This window comes from Hydra vulgaris, chromosome 03 (assembly GCF_038396675.1).
Source record: "Hydra vulgaris chromosome 03, alternate assembly HydraT2T_AEP".
Lineage (NCBI taxonomy): Eukaryota > Metazoa > Cnidaria > Hydrozoa > Anthoathecata > Hydridae > Hydra > Hydra vulgaris.
In genome coordinates this window covers 56,917,155-56,941,500 of record NC_088922.1, presented here as the reverse complement: position 1 = coordinate 56,941,500, position 24,346 = coordinate 56,917,155, and the positions used below count along the sequence as shown (strand labels likewise).

Here is a 24,346-nt window from a genome sequence, read left to right as displayed (position 1 = left end):
CACTAGAGGCGCCAAGATTTATAACGTCGTGTTGATTATCATTCTTAGAACTTTTACCTATTTTGCTGTATCAAATAAAAATGAGGACTCTGTCTATTTTAACATTTACTTTCAGCCTCCTCTCCCATTAAATTTCACAACTTTCCTTCGCCACTGCAGACATGTGTAGATCATACTTTATATCAGAAATGTACGCTTATTTATCATTTCATTTGTATTAAAATGTTGCATTTCTGTTTCATAACTTCAAAAATATTCAATGTCTATACAATGCTATTCACTGATATATTCACTGAGTATAAAAAATATTCTTACTGCGTTCATTTATATCTCATTAAACATATGGTCAACTACTAAAGTAAAGGATGATCAAATAATGAAAAAAATTTTCTTAGACGGTCAATAAATATAATAAAACCATGCTTATATACAGTTTCAAAAACATAAAAAGATATTACTTTGTAAAATATTGCTTAGCAATATGCTATGCTTTGATTTACTAAGATTATATCATTGGCAAACAATCTTAAAGAAATGGCAATCACATGAAAAATCTCTCAAGAGGTTAATTACTAGTACATCTAACATATGTTTTGTTAGGTATAATTTTTATTTTTTTATTTTATTTTTTCATTGTTTACTTATCGCCAAGTAAGTATATCAAACAAATGAATCGGGTTATGCTGAAAGGGGATAAGTCAAACTATTTGAAAATTAAGTTAATAATGGTTTTGATATTTCATGAATAGGTTTCAACTACTTATGATAAAAACAGACATGTTAGACGTATGGTTACCACTATAACTGCAATCGATTGTAGAGCTGTATATGCTAGAAGGAGTTGAGTCACTAACTTATCCTCTCTTAGAATAAAAATTCCTTATAGGCCGCCTGCAGACGTAGTAACGCAATTGACTGAAACAGTTGATATGAAGCAGTTATTATTTTTGTTTATTGTATTGTACTCAGAGACGATTCCACAAAAAAAGGAGGAGGGGCGATGAAACTTTAAAAAGCACTTACTCGTTTCTAAATAAGAAAATAAAAAAACGCCCCTAAATCTAAAATTCACCCGACAAAAAAATAATTTCCTTTTTCACTAATATAACATGATATAGTATATAATATAATATAAATTCTAATTGTAATAATTTTCTTGAGAAAAAATCAGCAAAGAAAAAGAAAGCAGATTCAAGTCTTTAGAAGAGATACATTATAAAGGTTGCCAGAATAAAAAGTTAATTTTTTAGCTACAAAGGAAAGGGTCAGGGTAACAACGAAAGTTTTTGCCATGTCTAATAACATCTGTCCAACAACATCTGTAAATATAATGAGGTATAATAACATCTGTCCAACAATATCTAAAATTTCATTAATGCCTAATAACATCTGCTTAACAACATCTGAAATTTCATTGGAGTCTAATAATATCTGTGCAAAATATAAATAAATACAACAGATGTAGTTATATCTTTTAAATTATCAAAATGAAATAACATCTGTGCAACTACATCTTTGAATTTTACTGATCTAGTTACATCTTTTAAATTATCAAAGTGTAATAACATCTGTGCAACTGCATTTGTGGGTTCTACAGATATAGTTACATCTTTTAAGTTATCAAAGTGTAATAACATCTGGGCAGCAACATCTGTAGATTTTAAGATTATTCATCTTAAGATTTTAAAATCTATCATCTACAACATCTGTAGATTTTAAATTATTTTTAAGATGAACTAACTAAAAATGATAGTGATCTGATCAGATGGTATCTGTCAAAAGTGTACAGATGTTTTTGAACTACCCCACAGATATTGTTGGACAGATGTACTAATCTTTTACCCTAAGACAATATTGTACCTCAAAGGTACAGCAGCTAACCCTACAGGTAAATGATTTGTATTCAATTTTACTAATAGTTTCATAATTTCATTTTTACAGTTAAAATTTGTAATAATATGCAGTATAAAAGGATATTTTATCTTTTTTTTGGCTGCAAGAAGAACAGCTGTCTTAAAAATATTGACTAAGAGGGTCAAATTGATATTTTAAACCATTTCCATACCTTCAACACTAAAGATAAGATTGATTCTCAAGAAATAAAGCAGAGACGACCTAGAAAGTAAAAGAGTTCTAAAAGCAAGTGCTAGCATTAAGCATCATGTTATGGTGGGTTCTTATCTAATGCAAATATGTTTTAGAGTTTTTTAAAGTTTACATGCTGTTACAAAAAAATAAATTGAAAGATTGTAAACTTTGAAAATGAATGGGAAAAACCCAGAAAATAAAAGAGGACGTTACAAAAAATAAACACTACATGAAAAAAATCAAACTTTTTATTAGACAGCACATTAAAAACTTTTCATTTAAGGAAAGCCACTACTCTAAATGTTAAAATTATTTATAGGCCGTTTAAAAAAAAAAATTTCAATAAAAGTTTGCGGAACAAAGTTCTTTTATCTAGTTTCAAGAAAACTATAATCTTTTCTTTGGAAGGCCGCGTATTTAATTTTTTTCAATTTAAAGTTAAGAAGTCCTCATCTCAATGAGGCAGCAAAGAGATATGCTCAATCTGAAATTGATATACATAAATGCAAATCAAAAAGTTTTTTGGGCGAATCCAAAAAAGTATCAATGGCGAGGACAATAGTCAAGTTTTATCATTGTGTTTTGACGTTATGCAGAATATACAAACCCTAAAAATGCCAATACAAAAAGCCTTCTAACTGAGGCAATTTTCAGTTAATGTTTTTTTTGTTTATAACAATAAAGCAAACAAGAGCAATTTTTTACAAAGACAATTTTTTGTAACAAAGAGCAATTTTTTGTTTACTGAACTCCACTTATTCTCAGATATTTGTTCGGGGCTAAAATTTAAACCATTCATTTTGTAGTCTTTTACTTAGTCATGACTGATTTAAAGAAATAAGAAAAGACTGAGCAATTCTACTCAATAAGAGAGCACTCTTTCCTACCATATGATAGGGGTTTTAGCATAATAAAGCGAGAACTAAACCGACACGATAGGCTGTATACAGTAGACCATATATGTGACCTTTATTGAGACATCCAAAAATGATAATTATGGTATAAAAAGTTTTAATAAATTTTAGACTTTAGGCAGTGGCCGCAATTTTACAAACAAAACAGTGTTTTCAATAAAACCAAAGGTAAGCAAGTTAAAAAAGAGAAAAGAGCGGTAGCTTTTCCTTAAGAGTAACGGTTTGCTTAAACTTAGGTTTTCCAAGTAAAGAAGCTTACTTTGCAGGGAAAGTACCAATAAATATTGAAAAAATTGCAGGCATAATGAAACTACAACCCAACATTCCAGCGGAGTTTGAAGACTTGCTGAAACTTATATGTGGCCAACAACCAAAGTTGTTGAAGTTGAAAATTATCACTAAGTTTTCGTTGCTCTTATTTCTTATCTCAGTCGATAGAGATTCATTTGAAGATAACAAATATTCTTAAAAATAGTTCTTCATATTAAGTAGTGTATGTAAATATTGGTTTCTTGGTGTTTTTAGTGATGAAGTGGATTCAACTAAAGAATTAGCTTCATTTCTTTAATAGTTGCTTGTATTTTATTTAAATTCTCTGTCTCAAAACATTTTTGTTTCAAGTTAAACATTAAAATCAAAAAGTATATATAATTCGCCCAAAATAAGCAAACTTTTATTTGGGTATAGGACGTTGATTTTTCTGAGCTCTGTATTCAATTCTCTCTAATGTAATACTTTTATGCTTTTATATAAAGATATTTTGTAAATAAGATTATTAGATATATAATAATAAAGATAATGATAATAATACAAAAAATTAACAGACTAACAAGTCAAAAAACCCAAAAATAACATTAAGAACTACAACCAAATATATACGCTAAAGGTGCAAAAACCAATCAAAATAATTCAAAAAAAAAAGTAAGTTCAATATAGATTAAAAAAATAGGTCAGCAAAATCTCGATTAAATTTATAAGGTAAACTTAATAACAACAATAATGTCATTTTCATTTTGGACTGTATCAGGTTGATATTTTGAAATTTCACCAAGTAAAATATTTGCAATAATAACTTTGCTAAATTGAAAAACATCTTTTTTTGTGTAAGAAGTTGAATTTCGTTCAACATTTTGCGGCAAAAAAACTGGATTTTTTCCTTGTTGACAATAATCATTGCTTGAAATTTGATATGCTTCATTGGCTTCAAGGGAAAGTTGAAACTCGCGAATTTCAATTTCAAATGGAATTTGAAAATTAAAGTTTTCCATTTCTTTTTTCTGATTGTCTCTTCCTAATATCATCTGTAGCACTACTTTATTCGTTGCGCAAATAAAAAGTTGTAAAACATACCCACGGTACAACATGTTTTTATCTGAGGTCCATCTTTTTGTGTTAGCGTTAAACTTCATTTTTAGCTCATATTTGTAACTAAGTTCATCAATTGCAATGTAACTTTTTGATACCTTATGTTGTGACCGTCGGACAAAAAGCTGTTGTTGCTTTTTTTGCCTGTTAGTTCTTTTAGAAGTAACTGTGGCATTATTTTGTACAGAAGGATAGGAAACGGCATTGATATACCAATTAAGGTACCCGGACCATTTGCTAAAAATAGGATTTGTGTAACACAATCCATTTCTTAAAAATAATACATCCATGTATTCGTAACGACATTGTGAAAGCAAAGCTTTGATGTTTTCTTCTGTTTGCTGTGTTTCATTTGCTTCTAACCAGTTTAAAACACATGCAACTACACTGTTTTCACTAAAAAGAAACTCACCATCTGACTTTATTAAGGTTAAAAAACTTAAAAAGTTCAACTCGATTAATGACTTATTATACGCATAACATTCAAGCGGAGTAAATGCTTTTACAAGAAATTGATTACAGTAACTTTTAACGTTTGTAAAAAAGTCTTTGGTTAATAAATGTCCTAAATAGTTTTCAAAGTAAGCTATTTTGTCTAACAGAAAACTGCATTCATCAACATTTGTAACCGTAATATTTTTGACAATAGATAACCCATGCTTAAGAAGCGAGTCACACATGTATCTATCGGCATATTCTAAAACCTTTAACAATTTAATAGTGTTAACGTTGTCAATTATATCAGGATTGTAAAATGACTTAATAACCAATTTCACATACTGTATATCTCCAGGGTTAACATGTAGAAAAAATTTGTTCTCTTTTGTTTCCAGCATATCAGAGTCGTAAAAGAGATTTCTAAAAAATTTGCTGTTAATACAGAATACCAAACTGTGAATAGGAAAACTAATTTGTTGTGGTAAGTATGACCCATGTTCAACTGTTGTATCTAAATAAAGCATAACAAAATTAAACTATTTTTAAAACTTGTTAAACACTTTTTATCTAAAAAACTTAATATAAATCGAACCTCAAAATATCATGATAATTTTCTAAAAAAATTTCTTATTAAACAATAGTATAAACATACAATAATTAAAAGCTTTATCAAATACTTAAAAATAATTTGTGAAAACACACGTTCATTTTAGAGGTCTATACATTCTTAAAATTTCATGTTTATAGCTATGTTTATTTGAATAAAAGGATCTAAGCAATTGCAAGGAATTTGTTTATACAGATAAGGGGCTGTCCATGAATTAGGTTAACAATTTTCTAGCAACTTTTACCTCCCCTCCTCCCCTTTCAACAACTTGTCAAACTTTGAGAGGCCCCTAAAAAATTTCGCCAACATTAAATTATTTTCCCTCCCAACCACCACCCTCCCACCCCCTTACCTTCGAAAAAAAAAATCAATTGAAAAAAAACAAAAAAATTTTTTGATTAGACCAATTTGAAACTAAAACAAAAAAGAGATTGAAAGTAAACTATTTAGAGAACATTTAAAATTACAAATACTTGCTCTGAACAAAAAATGAATAAAAGTAAAAGGTATAGAAAAAAACTTATTAAACTTTTAGCTTAAAAACATATTTCCAGTTTATAACTACAAAAACTTATTTCGAATAAAAAAAAATAAAGATTGAAGGGTGTTTACAAAAATGTATATACCTAGCACGTTTATATTTTGAACATACTTCAAATTAATGCAACACTTCAATGTGCCAATCCTCCTCACTTTAACTTCAGACTTAATTCAATTTCACAGTAAAAGCCAATTATTTCTAATAGAGTTTAGTATAACAAAAAATGCGTTTAGAAATTGTTTTAGGGGTCGGCAACCTATTAAAAAAGAAGAGCCAATAGTAGCATTTTACAAAATTTTAGTCTAATGTGCAAACAAAAAAGATTTATGTAAGTACATGGTCTACATTATATTATTTAAACGTTTATAGCAGAGGTCGGTAACCTGCAGCTTGCAAGCATCATGTGATACTTTCGATGTCAAGATGCGCCTCATTAGCTCCATGCACAAATATTAATAATTATATTGAAATAAAGATGTTGGTAACACTTTAAAAACAGAATTTTTAAAGAGCTACCAATATCTTTATTTTAAATCTTTTTTCAAATCATTTACCAAATGTTTTTAATTACTAATCAAAAATTATTTCAATATTATATTAATGTTTGTGTATGGAGTTAAAGAGCCGTATTAACCGCCGGATGCCAACGCCTGGTATTAGCGTTTAAACAATATTGTGTAGATTAAGTACGTACATAAATTTTTTTATTTGCGTTGCAGGGTAACCAACAACTACTTTGGTAAAAAAAAAAATTGTGTTACGAGTAAACATCTCGTGTGTGCTTATTTAGCTCTGTACGTGTCGGGTCTTTTTAAAACACAACACGATTTTTAAAAAGTAGGAATATAAATAGCTTTATTAAAATACTGGAGGTTTAGCGAGTACGTAACACATGACTGCAAACGCTGCCTAATTTTTCCTATTTTAAGTAACTAAGCTTATTTAAAAAAGTAACATTGTTACTCAACTTATCTTTACCTCTTCCCCTCTCCCCCTCCTTCTTGTCAACAAATGTCAACAAAATTCAGACCCCACTCCTCCCTATTTTGTTGAGGTAATTTATGGACAGCCCCTAGTATCTTTATCAACAAATTACGTACCTAAGTGTTTAGATTTAGTACTATTAAATAGAATAGAATCTATTTATTTAAATATGCGAAGTTCATTTGAAGTTCTTGGAGAATCCATTTTAGGACTTTTATTTATTTTATCATCGTTTTATAATAGCGTTATATAATAGTATTACAGAATTTTATCAGTAATTCTATTTGAAGTAATTTTGCTTAAAATATAATGGGTTCTTTTCGTAAGTTTAACGCCAAATCTAATTAAATGCTTTTTTAATCATATTTAATTTAATACAGTTGCGTGGACCATTGACGGATCCATGGTGGGATCGGGGATACACATATTCCCCCCAAACTGAACCTAAAAGTCCTAAAATATCTTAGAAATGGAGGATCTTTTTTTTTTTTTAGAAGGCGCCAATCTTTAAAAAAATACAAAAATATTTCAACATCCACTGCCCCCCCTCCCCCTCCCTCAACCAAAAATTCATGGATCCGTCACTGCCATAAACAGCTCATAACTATGCGTAAGTTTTAACATTCTGAAAATATAGATTATGCAGATATTGATTACTGAAAGCTTGAGTATTTTAATTATTTACATCATTTTTTATTATAATTATAAAATAAACTGACTTTTTAACATTCTGAGACTTTGAACGACTGATTTTTAAATATCTAAATTATTGTACTTTTAAGCGTCTAGTTTCTCGATCGGCAAGCATTAAAGACCCTTCATATAAACTTTCAACCTGGAAAAAACCTGGAATAAGTTGAAAAAATGTGACAAAAGAGTTTTGTCACATCCGTATTATTCAAAAAAGCTTTTAAATTGTATTGTGGATTAAAACAGCAAAAAAATTTAAAAAAGCAAAACAAAAGAGAACATTTTAATACTTGGTAGATGTGATTAATGAAATTTTTAAAGATTGAACAAAATCTTGGTTTGAAAAATATTGATTGCAAATTTCATGTAAAAATAAACTAAAAATTGAAAAGTACATTTATATGAGATTTTTTTTTTGTATCCTTTGGATGTTAATCCAGGATTTTAAAAATAGATATTTTCGTATCCTCAACTGCTTACGGCGATCTTTTCTTAAAGCAGGGTTAGGGTAATATTTTTATTTTGATATTGTTTTATTTCTATAGATATTCGTTTTTTAAATAAATTAATAAAAACATGAATAAAATCAACAATGCCGGATTGAGGTTCTTGGGGGCCGTAACCCAAATATTATTTGGGGCCCCATTCTTAGAAAAATGAATTTAAAAATGAATACAAAAAAACATACGTTTACTTTTTTTGTTTACATAGAAACTTTTCTTGCTTTTACATTTGCAAAATCAATTACGACATCTTGGAAATTTATATTTTTTAACAGTGTTCTTTCAATATTCATTAAATAAAGAGCATTTAAACGATCATTTAACATTGAAGAACGGAGATCTTCAATGTTAAATGATCATTTTTAACTAATGCCATATTTGAAAATGCTTTCTCTGCACTACAATTGATTATAGGAAGGGAAAAATTCGATATGCGATGTCAACATTAGGAAAAACTGATTCTAACTTATTCCTACGAACTGCTTGTAAACATTCAAGTGCTGATATATTCTTCTCATTTGCTATAAACTTGGAAAACTGGATAATTTCATCAAGAAATTGTGTATCTAAGTCTGAAGGATAAATAGTACATAAAGATTTGGCAGCAGCAACAATGATCGGAACGGTCATGGTCTGAAAACTAGTTAGAGTACCAAACTTTCTTTCTGTAGATTCGTAAGCATAACGTTTTTTTTTCAAGCACATTTTCAATTTTTCTATGATTGGAAAAAAAAATTTATTTTAAATTTGTCAAAGCTATTAAAAATCACTTAATTCTCACTAAACCCTAACTTGCGCGTCTACTTTCTTTAATTTTCATGATTGTACTGATTAGGAATAATGCTTGAGAACCTTCTAGCACATTCTTGAATGTCGAGAAAATTATCACGAACGGATGTCATATATTTCAAAAGAAATTTAAGCAATCGAACACCAAAAGCCGAATTTGCAGTTTTATCCTGAAGTTTCTTACTAGTAGCATCAAATCGTAACATTATTCTGTGCCAAAGCCATAAAAGCAATATCTAAAGTTTTTTTTTTTTTTTAAAGTGCAATGGCTTCGTTTTGTGTCTGATGTTTTTCATCTTTATCCAGAATAATTGATTCTAATGTCTCAAGAATATGATTGTATTTTTAATGTAAAACTTTAGTAGAAATGGCTCTTGCAGAGTCACAGTGTGTAGTGTCAGTTGATGAGTCAATAATCAGTGAAAAGTATTTAGCACTGGCGATTTCGCTACCAATGGAAGCCAGAACTTTTTTTGCCATTAAGAAGACAATTTCATCATAAATTGTTGATGAAATGTATGAAATATTTCCTCCGCCCTGATTTTCTTGGTTTTCTAAGTGCTTAGCAAGAAATGGGTCAAACTTTGTTAAAAACTCCAAGACCCGAGAAAATTCTTCCTCGCTTTTCATCCTCCAACTGCTGTTTTAAATGAATATTAATTTTTCCTTTTACTGTGACTTTTCCAAAATAGCACTGGACTATTTTGGAAAAGTCACAATAAAAGGAAGAATGCTGCTTTTATATATATATATATATATATATATATATATATATATATATATATATATATATATATATATATATATATATATATATATATATATAAGCCAGTCTCTCATTCGAACTTCGCCACTTTTCAACTTAAAAGAAAAATAGATAAGAGGGTAGCACCTTATTTTGGTGTAACTTTTTTGGATTTTTCAAAATTTTTGTCTTTAGCATTTCGATTAGGAATTTCTTATATAGAAATCCGGTAGCGTTGTGCATCTTTCAAAATCGTCCACAATGCTGGGTCAGATTGACTTATTGACTAAAACAAAAAAGGACGGTGCGGCTTAAGTATACAATTAAAAATAGTAATACGTTTAACAGTATTAATCAAAACAATAATAATAATAACAATAATAATAACAATAATAATAGGAATAGTAATAATGGTAATAAAAATAAATTTAATTGTTTATTCCTTCCTCTAAATTCCACAGTATTTTTACATTGCCATATAACACATTTTCTTACTGCGCTGTTGAATTGGATGACACCGATATATTAATAATTGAAGAATTATCTGTTACGTTCTGCAACTGTGGACTTTATACAGCTGGATTTGATTCAATTGATTCACATCAATTCTTCTCCCACTCTTTATCAAAAGATTGGAAAAAAGTAGTCACTTTTGGTATTTTTTTTAATGTTGCTTGCTGTCTGTCACATTTTTTTTCTTTTTCGCAGTTTGCTTTTTAAATTTCCACTGATATATTTTCTGTCCATTATTGTCCAAATTTTGCAAAAATAATATTGTAATCTTAATTTATAATTCATTTGTTGTAAAACAAAGAAGTAAAAAAAACTAATTATTCAAAAAATATATAAATTTTTTCAATACGTATTTACCAATAAATATAAGTAAACAAAAAAGCAAACAATTATTAATTTAAGTGATATTATTTGTTCTCAAATAAAAAAAAAAATTAAAATTAAAATGTAGTCAATTCGCATTTTCTAATAAATCATATATATAAAAATCTGTAATTTAAATTTTTGAAATTAAATTTAAAGTTTTGAGTTTTTATTTTTATGAGAAATTAATAAAGTTAATTTGGTTAAAAATTAATTTTATTACCAATGCCGAATTAATCCGGCATTGGTAATAAATAATAATTAAATTTAAATTACAGATATATATATATATATATATATATATATATATATATATATATATATATATATATATATATGTATGTATATATACTTTTTGTTCTTATCACAGTATTCTAGTATAATGTCGTTGTATAAAATATATATAAAAATCCTGAAACCCAAAAATCTAATATCCTGTCACCGAGAACCGTTTAACAATATTAGAATAATATAACCAATTAACTTAAAAAGAAAATACCGTTTAAGAATCCAATAGAAATATATTTTTAAAATAAAAAACGCAATAAAGGTTAACCATATATTTAATAACACCTATATTATAATTTATAAATTTCAAATAATGCATTTAGGAAACACTCACAAAAGACAATAGAGATCAAGAGAACTCGAACATATAATCTATTGACAAAATGACTATTTCAGTTAATTTTAAAATAAATTAAAAAATTTAAAATTTAGAAAAAATCTAAATTTTTCAAAACTATTTGTTTTTCTAAAGCTCAGCGATATGATATAAGAGATTTTCCAAAATTTCTATACGAATAATGTTGATGAATAAGACTGTCATTTGTTAGGGTGCTTTAGATTTTGGGCTTTATTGCAAATTAGTTTTAAAAATATATAAGGGTTAAGTTAATTTTACATTTGAATATCAAATAATAAATATTGAAAATATTTAGTTGATATAAATATGGAGTATTCATTTCAAATAAAAACGGTTCGGTATGAATAAACGATCTTTAAAGATTCTTAAACGTGCTTGATGCTTTTGTTGCCAATAAAGATAACCTTATTAATTTTTAGCGCTTCCCCATGCAATACTTGCATAATTTACATGACATTGGATAAGTTAGTTATAAAATTAAATTAATTTGCTTGTCTATTTTTACAAAATTTCTCATTTAAAGACGTCTACTATTTTAACAAAAGTTTAGATGAGTTTTTTGAATTGTATGTATATAATATGTAAAGTTTTTTATTTGCTAGCGAGGAAGAAAAGTGTGTTTTTTTAGAATTTCATACTAGTATTAACATTTTTTGAAAACTAGAATAATTAAACTTTATTATTATGTCTCTTTGATTACAATGAAAAGTTTTATAGGTAGTTTTATTGACATCTAAAACTTATTTGTACTTTTGGTAATTAATAAGCGTTGAAGAAATGCTCTTTCATTTTTCTTGGCTGTATTTTATTTAGTTTTACACATTGTATATAATTCTGCTAAATTTCATTGCAATTTTTTTGCAAGCATAACTCACACATTTTTGGTACCAAATTTTATTTCAAGTTAAACAGTGGGAGGTAGGGGGGATCCAAAGTGTAAAAATAACTCATAATTTAAGCAATATAACTTATTTAGATCAAAATCAAATGTTTATTTGGCACCCTTTCATAGTAGACGAGAGAGAGTGCAACGCAAAGGTTTTATTAAAAACTGTTTGTTAACATTTTTAATATATCAATTATTAAAATTTTATAAAAAAATATCGATTGTATTACAAAAATATTTACATAATATTAAACAAAAAGTGTCACACGTTTTAGGCTGGGTCCACCCTAATAACTGTTAGTTAGAGTGTTAGATTATATTTTTTAACTTTGTTGCTTTCTTTAGTGCATTTAAACTGGGAACTTTGTATGGAAAGTTTACTATTGTATGTTTGCATGTAAGCTTAAATTATGTGTAATCATATTACTTTCATGTTGTAAACCTTTTGATGGACTTATCGAGAGGGCTTCTGCTAGTTTTATTGCAGTGGAAGATGTCTAGAACTGTCAATATGAGAGATATTTCTCACTTTCAATTACTGAGATACTGAAGATAGAGACAGTAAGAGAAGGCTTTACAATATAGACAGTAAAGAGTTAATGGATATGGTTAGTGATGCCAAAGGAAGATTGCCCTATGCAAAAATATGTTATATATCATGCAAATTATAAATAAAAAAAATTAGGACTTTAGATTATTTTGATAGCCTAAATCAGTTATCTAAAGAAAAGTTAGCTATGTGGTCAATTAACATCGCTCGTAAAAAAGTAAACAAATCGACCAAACCATCCTGCAATACAAGCAGAGATTAAAAAAAAGTCATGCAAAAAAGCAAAACATGAATTAAAAAGAACCTATAATTGGAGAGAGAGCTGCGTGTACTATCTTTATACAAAATAAAGAATTTGTATAAACGCTTGTATTCAAAGCAAATTGATTACTTAGATGATATACTGTATGAAAAAATTGTTGGTAAAAAAATCTGCCACGAATAGTTTGATTCTGATAATACCAAGTCTGTCTATGATGGGAGAGTTAAAAAAGTAAACAAAAGAATAATATGATAATATTGTATCAAGCGAGTAAATGTTTTCATAATCTGACTATGTGATAATGTGTTTTAAGTGTTACTTATGTAATGGTAAAAAAGTACTGTATGTGTAAAATAAGTAAGCTAAGGTTAATATATTTTTATAATATAAAAAAATAAAGTTAAATGATATAAAAATGTGGACTATTTACACACACACACACACACACACACACACACACACACACACACACACACACACACACACACACATACACAGTGGGCGTTAGCCAGGAAAAAATTTAACATAACATTTTTGTGATAATAAATACCCAATGTATTTAAATGCTGCATAAAAAAAAACTTAATTTATAGGAGCAAATTAAGGTTCTACAAAAAATTTGACGTTTTTTAGATACTTAAATATCGTTGAAATGATTTTTTATTTTCTGGGCTATATTTATAGCAGCAATATTTATATTTTATAAATGTTTAATTATAATTATTCAATTTGTTTTATTTTAAGCAATCTTTTTAAGTTTTCATGTTTAAATCGCTTACTTTGATCTATTTTGATTAAATAAAAACTTCTATTATGAATTAACTCTTTATTTTTTATATTATTTTTTATACAATATTTCAAGGGAGTATAGATACCCTCGTAGGGTACTCAAATACTATTACATGAAACTCTTTAATGATGTCTTTTAAAAATGATCTATTTTAGCTTCGCACATCGCTTTTAAATTCAGTTTTAAAAAGATGAAACGATTGTTTTCGCATATTGACTTCTTTTATTATATTTTTAAATTATAAATGCGAAAAAAAAAATGGTTAATAATATTAAATTTTTAACAAAACATTTTTGACGATTTCCATAATCCTATTGTAACTTTTTATACAGCTAAAACGACTTTTTAATTAGCGGCTGTCGATAAAAACACATTATATTGTATGGAAAGTTTTTCAATATTTAAGTTTTTAAATACTTGAGTATTTTAAAACTAAAAAACTTAACATAATTTACGAAAACTCTTTACGAAAGTAGCGCTTGAGGAAGTCGCATTTACGGATCGATCACTTTCGCTAAATGACGTTTTGAAGTCTTAAGAAAGTTTATTCGCCAAACGAATATAATTGTAAAAAATAACATCTTCTTATACCAAAATGTTTATACTAAAATTTTATTTTCAGTATCGCAACAAAGTAACATTTTAAGGTTTTATTTTTTGAAATAATGATGAAAAACCAAATTTCTTTCGAAACGTATCCATTTCGCATCGCAACTTGCAAAACTGTTCGTCAAGGAAAAAAACTTGAGAAACGCGTCATAATAAATATATTTAATTACGTTTTATGAATAACCAAGTAACTAAAATACTAATTATTATATGATATTGATAATGTACAGTTAAAAACTTTTATAAATAAACCTAGACTTCATAAAATAAACTTTTCAAAATATCATTCAATGAATCAGAATTATATAATGAAGATAACTTTAACAGTGTGAACATGCATTTGTTAAAATCAAAAAAAAGACCTATTTTATTTAATGAATGCTAAAAAATAACTATATATTAAAATTCTTCAAAATAGCTCACACTTGTTTTCAAATAGAATAATTTTATATTCAGTCAGTTTCAATCTTATTTTTGAGATGCTCTGTAGTATGAGCTTTTGCTTTTATCACTATAATAACAACAAGTAAATCTAAAAAATTTAAAGACATCCTTTTCAAAGAAATTTTCAAATTTTTTTTTCTTTAAATAAGAAAAAATTCAGGATGAGAGCGTGAGAAGGGCAATTGTTCCCCCTTGTGTCGTCAGCCCTGGAAAATGTTTTAAAATGCATCATCCCGACGTAATTGAGATTATACGACTGCTAAAAGTTTTAAAGCTCTAGCTACTTTGGAGGGTAGTGAAAATCAATTGCAAGGTTTTGTAGCAAAAATGCGGGCGCGTACAATACAATCCTTACCCCAGGTCTTTGCCCTGGGAAACCATTTTAACATAGAATCTCAAAAGGACTACACAAGCGTTCAAAGCTGTACCTAATCTGAAAGGTAGTGATAAATTAATCATAAGATTCAGTGAGAACTGACAACGGCCAAACAACACTTAAAGTTCAATTAAACTTTGTAATGGAACCAAATATTTTACTGGATTTTTATACATGAGAATAGAAATAGAAAATCTCAATTTCTACAACACCGAAGGCAAAAAGCAACCAAAAGTCGGCACTTATTATATGCAAATATATAAAAACACTGGCGTAGGGACAGGGGGTGGAAGGATTGATTCTTTCTCCTAAACTAACTCAAAATTTCAATTTTTGCTGCGTAAGGTCCCCTTAACTTCCGTTTCAGAATTTCCGCAGCCCCTTAACTTCCGTTTTAGAATTTCTTAACTGAAATTTTTAGTTTATATCTTCCATATTTTAGAAACAAGAACTGGTGCCTTCGGCAAATGCACTCTGAATAAAGCTAGTGGCTAGTATCAGTAAATTAGAGGTGGAGCCTCTGAGAAACAATATTTGAATACTGTATTCTTAACAAAACATATTTTGAATATATTTTACATTATTTGAAGGCTCTTTTCTTTAAAGTTTAATTTACAACTTAAACTTTATGTTTTTTTAAAAAAGTTTTATTTTAAATCTATTTTTAATTATTTTATATTTTTACAGATATTTAAGTTTTTATTAAGTATAGTAAACATTTGTACCCTAAGCTGTATTACAGTGTGCTCTATTGATAGACTAGCTGTTGTCGCTTTTTTCCCATAGCAGAACGCAATAAAAAATTAAGTTTTAAATAATTCAGCGCTGCGTTTATCTATATTACAACCAGAACTTTAACCAATCAACCTGAAAGTAAGATTTTGTTGTTTCAAAAAAACTGTTGAATTTATGATTTTGTAATTTTTCATAGTTAATTGAATGGGATTTAATAAAAATGCTTTGAAAAACAAATTATTCTTATAAAAAACTGCAAGAAAAAAAAAAAGTAAATTAAAAATTTTTAAAATGTTGCCAACGTTGGCGACAATTAAAATTTAGTTGTTGAAAAAAATAACTACATCATCAAAATACAAAAAATAGGGTTTCAACACAAATTGAATAATAAAACCCAGTGAATAGTTATTATTAAAAAGTTTTACTAACTCGTTAGCATGATCCTTTTACTAATAACTAGGGGTGTACCGGATTGGAAATTTTGAATTACGGCCCGAACCAAATTTATCGGAATTGTTAATAAAGTTCCGGCCAGAACGAGAGTTATATTTATGTAATTTTTTATCTTCAATATAGAAAGTGAAAGCCAACACCTTAGCATCGTGGCTACATATTTATACTTATATACATATTTATAACTTACATATTTATATATTATGATACATATTATAATATATATAATATATTATAATATATATTATAATACATATTTATAACTTATAATACATATACAGAGACAATTCTACTAATTTAATGACGGGGATGGGGAGGAGGTCAAACCAAAAAAAGTACTGACTGGCTTTTAAGAAAAAAAAATGAAGAAAAAGAAGTCCTTAAAACTGAAATTTACCTGACTGATTTGTTTTAAATACCAGACTAGCCAACTAAATTCGTCAATAAACCAACAATAACTAGAAAAACCACCTTACTTGGGGAGAGGGAATGGGGAAGGTGGAACACACCCTCTCCTAAAATGAGAGGTAGTTGTCCAAAACTGGGTTACAACTCTTTTTGCACCACAATATTTCTAAACTTCTAGAAATTTTTACATAATTCATTATAGGAAATAAAATTATATTGTGCTTGTTAAAAATTTTATATTTTTTACCTAGGTTTACCTATAGCTCTTCATTGCCCGGTTGGACAATGATATTTTGATTTAATTTACACAGTCTGTGTCACATGTTTAAAAAAAAAAGGTAAAACATAAACTCCGGTATTACGGCGTGATATATAGTAATTCCAGCCGGAACCGGAATGACCTAAAAGCCACAAATTCCGATTGGACTTCCGGCCGGTGTAGCATTTTTAATTTACTACCGTTAAAATTTTACTGCGCAGCAAAAAGCCAACGTTGAAATTTTACTGCGCAGTAAAATTTCAACGTTGGAATTTTACTGCTATCGTTTTTATTTTACTGACTTTTTTAATATACAGTTTTTGGCATTTTTTTTTTTCGGCGTTTTCAAGATGTACAAAGGTATTAACTTTCATGATATCAGGAAATATTTGAATGACAAAAAGTTTCCTGAAGATGTAAACGAGAGAGGAAAAAAAGCAAACTTTAAAAGGCAATGTAAAACCTTTGCAATTATAGACAACAAATTGATGTATTGCAAAAAAAAAAATATTGGTGTCGTGAGAAAAACTTTTTAACTAATTCAAAATTTCAAAAATAATTTTAACATTTAAAACATTTTTTTGGTTCTAATTATTGTTTTTATTTAAATAACTACAATCAAGCTTTTGTTTCTCGAAGGTGATTGTGGTAATGGATCGATAAGAGCAACTAAACATAGTTAAAGAAGTTCATGAGGGTCTAGGAACTTCGGAGAAAGCTGTTGCATTAGCCAGTTACCTTGGTATTAATGCTGTTAGAAAGCAAATATCATAAAGATTTTTTGACTGTCAATACTTGGGGATATCACAAAGCGAATAAATCAATGTTTGCGATGTCAGAAAACCTTCAACAGAAATCTTAAAGTCTCTCTTGCTTTAAAACCTGTTAAAGTGGAACAATAAGTAATAAAGCAAGTTGGTGTGGATTTAATTCAATTACCTGAATCGAATGGATTCAAATTTGTTCTTATTGATTTTTTTTCAAAATGAACTGAAGCTGAACCTCTAAGCAACAAAACAGCAGTATCAGTAGCATCCTTTCTCTATAACGTTATATGCAGACATGGTTGTTTTAAAATACAAATCAATAACCAAGGTCGGGAGTTTGTAAACTTTGTATCGATTGCATAACATGACATGACAGGTACTCAGCAGCATGTTACCTCGGCTTTCCATCTACAAGCCAATGGCCTTGTAGAGAGACAGAACCAAACAATTAAGAAACCAATCATTAAGGTCTTAAATGAAAATTTTCAAAATTGGGTGTCAGTTTTAAATGGAATCTTTTTGGCTCTACGTGTTAAAGTGCATGATTCAATGGGGGTACTCACCATTTTTCCTTACGTATAACGGAAAACCCTGCCTTCCAATCGATGTAAAATACATTGATAGACTCAATGATGATGAATATAATCCTGTATTTGATAAAGAGATTTTACAAAAAGCTTTAAAAATGAAAAGAGGAATTGAAGAAAAAGCCATGAACAGTATTGTTTGTTCACAAAGAAACAAAAAATTGACTATGACAGAAAGCATGCAACGGCATCAAAGTATTGTGTTGGTCAGAATTAATTTTAAGAAACCTGTTAAGAGATGATAGGAAAGGTGCAAAAATGACTTTCTCGTGGCTGGGTCTCTGTGAAATTCTTGATATTTTATCAAATTCTACATGCTTATTAAGTAACATTAAAGGGAATAACACATTGCAAAAAAAATAGTCTCTACATCATCTTAAACTATTTATTATAAAGGAAAGTAATTCAAAAATGTCTGAGTTATCTTCAGAATGTGGTGATAAAGATGAATTTCAACGCCACTTCAACCTAATGAAACATCCCTCCAAAGATATATGCCAGAAAATTGCTGAAAAACTTGCTCTCAAAATACTTGTTATGCCAGATCTTATTGATGGAAAAGAAAATGATGTACCTTTAAAAATGCATGCAAAGCTGATGGAAATTGTTTTTTCTGAGCAACTTTGTTTTTGCTGTCAGGTTCTGAATGTCAAAATGTATGTGTTTGCGATCTGGTTGTAAAACACATGACAACAGAACCTTGTTCCAGTCTCTTATCAGGATATTTAAGTGATGACGTTGAGAGTTATCTCACCAAAAGTGGTATATCCGCAGATGGTATATGGGCTACAGATCTAGAGATTCTTGGTACTGCAAATCTTATTGGAATAGATATAGCAGTGTGGTTATACACAGGACAAAACTAACAAGGCTATAATATTCAGCTTCCACTAAACTTGACTAACTAACATCTCATAATATTCTTTTAGAAAATAAAAACAATAATCATTTTAATGTTGTTTTGTCACTAAAAACTTTAAAGTGAGAAAAATTTGTACTGAAATAAAATGTTGTTGGTTTAACTTGTTTTTTATATTATTTTAGAAGTATTTACAGTCCTATTGGAAGTATATCTGAACCCATTCGTCAGATATATACGTCAATAATTTATGGTCTTCAGTTATTGGTAAACTTATTTGATATATGTTCCTAAATGTAAAATCTTCTGATGCTAAGAATAAAAAGGGAAAATGCATAACTTTGCATAAAAAAGTGAATCAAAATCTAGCCTGGAAAATAAACTTTTACTTTTTTTTTTTTTTATAAAGTTTTATAAAGTAGACTTTTTTTAAAAATTTAAAAAAAATATTTTTAAATAAAAAAAGCCTTTTTAACATGAGAGTGTGATGAATCTATAAGAACACTAAATTTTTAAAAGCTGTTCTTAAAAATTGTTTGAATTCTATTGCTATTTTAACACACCTTATATCTTCTTTGTTCCAATAGGTCCGACTATTCTTTTCTCTCGTTTCTTATTTTGCAATTATTGCTTAACAGTTATAGCAATAACGCCGGCTTAGAGTGCAGACCTGCTAGCGGCATAATAATTAAATTTACAGGAGAGACAGAAATTATTCTCAAAAATAAAGAATTGAATTTTAGGAAACGGTTCTTCTTCTTTTTTTCATTCTTTGAAATATAAAATAAGAGTTGGTAAATTCGGTCTCTTTAGTAATTAGCACGTTTGTGACATTACAGGTTTTTGAAACGCATCAACATTTTATGATAAAAAACTTAATATTAGGTTTTTTGTTACCCCCTTTTTTCTTTTATTATTTTTTTTTTTTCCTCTTCAGTTTTTCAGTTTTTTAATATTACCTCTATAACATTAGAAAAATACTAGAAAACTCATTTCTAAAACTAAATTCTCTCCTTTAACAGCTTCTCCTATTAACAAAACTAAACAAATGTTGTCTTAAATACAAAAAATATATTGAATTCAAACAAACGTATAAAAATCAAAAGTAAAAACAACAATTTTTTTAAATCTTTCTTCTGCTTGAGTTTCATCTTACTTACTTTGATGTTCTTAACAACAACATTGATATTCTTAACAACAACACTTATGTTCTAAACAACAACATTGATGTTCTTAACAACAACATTGATGTTCTTGACAACAACATTGATGTTCTAAACAACAACATTGATGTTCTTAACAACAACATTGATGTTCTTAACAACAACATTGATGTTCTTAACAACAACATTGATGCTCTAAACAACAACATTGATGTTCTTAACAACAAAATTGATGCTCTAATTAACAAGTTTGATGCTCTAAACAACAACTATATTGTTCTAATTCTTAGCTATTAATTGCTGAATTTAAAAAGAGTACATATCTCACATTGGTTTTTTTTAGAACAGTAAAATTCAAGATTTCGTATATAAACATCTTCATGAAACTTGCAAGTATACAAAGCATGCACGCAACGTGTTTTACACCAATCGTTTACATAAAAAACGTAAAGACATAGATTTGATTGCCACTCTGGCAACAATATTTTATGCGTACAAACATGACAATAGAGCTGTTTCATTACTGGCAATAATTCTGTTCTACAAATTTCAAATTTTATTTCTGGCATTGATTCTATTTTACAAATTTCAAATTTTATTACTGCAATTACTCTATTTTGCAAATTTCAAACTTTATTACTGTGAATAAGTCCATTCTGCAAATTTCTAGGCTCCATTCTGCAAATTTCTTGGCTCCTTGCGTTCTTTTTCAAAAGACTTTAAACTTGAATCTTTAGTTTTAAAAGAAATTTTTTGTTTTCACAAAAAAATTTTTTTTAAACTTATTCATTTTTTCAATTTAAAACTGTCCATCCAGAGAGCCTTCAAAAACATTGTCCTGCACACTTTGATTGATTGGTCTCCTTTTTTGAAATAGTAAAACAAAGTTTGTGCTCTTTTTGGTTCTCACCAATTGTTCTCCCCACCAGTTTTTAACAGGTAAAGATTATTAACTTTTTTTTCGAAAATATCTTCAAAAATTTTTGGCTTATGCTCCAAAAATCTTTGAAAATATTCTACCTATGTACTTCTATAAATGTGAAACATTTTTAAAATCTTGTTTCAGTTTCTATGCTCTGACAACTATGCAACCGTTCTATTCAAATGCCTTTCATTACTCTAGGCGTCCTTGGTACTTTGTAATTCAATTTTTCTCTTCCATAATTCGTAATTTGTAATTCAATTTTTTTCGTTTAAAGTACTTTTTTTCTATTTCTCTTAATTTTCTGCTTCTTTTAGCAAACCAAATTGATTTTTGACCCTGATAACGCTTCTTTCTTTTCTTTCTTTTTGTTAGGTCGTTTCCATAACAAGATTTCAAGTCAGAAAGTTTTTACACGATTCTAAACCTTGTTGTATACCTGATGTACAGTGTGACCAGAAAGTTCTGGCACTCATTTTTATTAGTTTATTCAGCTTAAGAAAATGTATTACTTGACAATATTTTTGTTTCCATTTCATTCCTATGTCTAATTTTAATCGTAATCAGGCATTTTTTTTATTTAAATCTATTTTATTTTTAGTATGAAAGTCACAAAAGACCATCGAGTTTCTATAAAGCATTTGTTCTTTAGTGGATGCACGGAGCAGAGATAGCAAATAGACTTAAAATTCCTCGAAGAACTGTCTATAACAATTTGAAACGTTTAAAGGAGACAGGCAGCACTTAAGACAAGCCTAGAAGTGGAAGACCACCAACATCAAGTAGCAAAATTATTATCGAAAAAATGCGTGATAGAATTCATCGAAATCCAAGGAAGTCGATTAGAAAAATGGCAAATGATTTCGTGAATCTCTGAGAAAAATATGCAAGGATAAGCTAAAACTTATCCCATCCAAGTTCCAAAAACCTCATCTTCTCACAGACAATATGAAGAAAGTAAGAATGGAAAGATTTTGCTCAAACGTTTTTCTTCGGTGCGCCACTCCGGAATTGTTTTCACTGATGAATGTTTATTCAATGTTGAAGCTTTCTTAAACCATCAAAATGATCGGATATTGTCTAGAAGTATCAGTGATGCAAACATGAAGAGTAGAATCGCCTCTCGTTCAGGACTTTATTAATTGACATGCACGGTGAGCAACGATTACAATTAATAGGGTTAGTGTGTCTTGTATTTTTATTATTAATCATGTTTGAGCTAAAACTATTTAGATACTATTTCAAATAAACGTATATATTCAAATTTAACATTTTGAACAAACGTTTTAGAGCCAATGAATGTTTGATATCATAATGATGAAAACAAATAAAAAAAGGTTGAAAACTTCAAAAAAAAATTTGGATGTTGTGTTATATTAATGTAATGTTTTTTAATGTAATGTAAAGCTAGATTTCATCAATATAAATTTAGCCGTTTTTGCATGAGTAAATAGCAAAAATATAAACTTAAAAATAAAAAACTGACTTTTCTACTTTTAATATTAGTCAGATCCTTGTATTAAATAAATACTACAAAAATATATATAAGGCTAGATAATAATCTAAATGCAAATAAATTAATGAAAATTCTTAAGCAATTAGAATACAGAATAACTGCTAAGTAAAATAATTATGTAATTCTCTTTTATAGAGAAAATTCCAACTCCAATCTATTTATATCATATATTGTTTGTACTCAATTTAAGTTACTTTTAAAAGCGATATTTCTTATTTTCTAATTAAGTTTTTGCGAATTAAAAATTAAAAATTATTTAATAAATTCATACTTTTTCAAGCATAAAGGTTAGTATCCATTCATCTTTTTTTCTACGGGAACAGGAAAAGAAAGAGAAAATCTCATGAGCATGCGTTGTATAATTTTAATTTCTTCCTTTCCCGTTCCCGTAAAAAAAATGATGAGTAGGAAACTGACCTTAAAAAACTCTATACAAATTGCAAGTTAGCAGTAAACATTTGACGCAATGGATTTGACAATTTTAGAATATTTCTAGCTTGTGTTTTTTTTCTTTTAAAAAGTAGGTAAAACGTAATAATGTTCAAATAAAAATTACTAAAATACACTAAATAAAAAATCTAAACGCTTTCCCCTTAAAAAGCAAGATAAATTATATTTAAAATACATTTGAATAAAAAGTTTCAAAATATAAACAGTAGATCTGAAAAATAACAATAAAAACAGATTAAACATTGTATTTGTTATCGCTTTAAAATATAAAAATAATACATGAAATTTATAACAGGAAAAAACAATGAATTCTGCACGATGTTAAACAAGCTGAATGTTGAACTTTGCCCCAATGCATTTTCACAACACATAAAACTACAGCATAAATAATTGATTAAATTTTTTTTCTAAAAAACGAACAATTAACATGTACCTTTTAAATGCTCTTCTGTATCTTCTTCAGTTTTATCCAATTGTTGTTCAACAATAAATAAAATCTTGTCACTAAATTCTATTTTCTTGTATAAACCTTTTAAGGCTATGAAAAAGTCGTCTTTTATTTCATTTCTTTGATTTTTATCGATTGAAGTGGTACTCGAAGACATCAGCCTGTTGTCAAGATTTGATATATACAACTATGATATATTGATATGATGCGATATATATACCTATATATATATATATATATATATATATATATATATATATATATATATATATATATATATATATATATATATATATATATATATATATATAAATATATATATATATATATATATATATATATATATATGCATATACACATATATAGTATGTATATATGCACTTATACTTTTTGATTTAATAAACATTTAGACCAGAAATTTTTTTTTTAACACATTCATTGTATTATTAATTCAGCAAAAAACTTTATGATTTCAAATTTTTATTTCTAACTGCTTTCTTGTTAATTAAAAAAAATGTGAATGATATAGCCATTAAAATTTTAATATTAATATAAATATAAGTTTTGCTTTAAATAGTAAAATAAAAGTTTGAAATATTTTATAAATTCATAAAACATTAATTAAAATGTCACATCCTTGAGCAGTTGCACTGTTTTTCAGTGTTTGAGAAGCTAA

At 27.8% G+C, this 24,346-nt stretch overlaps 1 protein-coding gene across 3 annotated transcripts in view; it reads right to left on the bottom strand.

Annotated features, from left to right (window-relative positions):
• Positions 1 to 3,793: 3,793 nt before the first annotated feature.
• LOC136078297 (uncharacterized) overlaps positions 3,794 to 24,346 on the bottom strand; it is a 105,557-nt gene continuing 85,004 nt past the window's right edge. For 2 of the 3 annotated variants that reach the window (XM_065793777.1, XM_065793778.1), the window contains 2 exons: positions 23,656 to 23,890; positions 3,794 to 5,316 (listed from right to left, as the gene is read on the bottom strand). In XM_065793777.1, coding sequence (XP_065649849.1) covers positions 3,974 to 5,316; positions 23,656 to 23,827 — 1,515 coding nt within the window. In that variant the 5' untranslated portion in view covers positions 23,828 to 23,890 and the 3' untranslated portion in view covers positions 3,794 to 3,973. The remainder of the gene's footprint in view (positions 5,317 to 23,655; positions 23,891 to 24,346) is intronic. The other variant, XM_065793779.1, reaches the window with a different exon arrangement.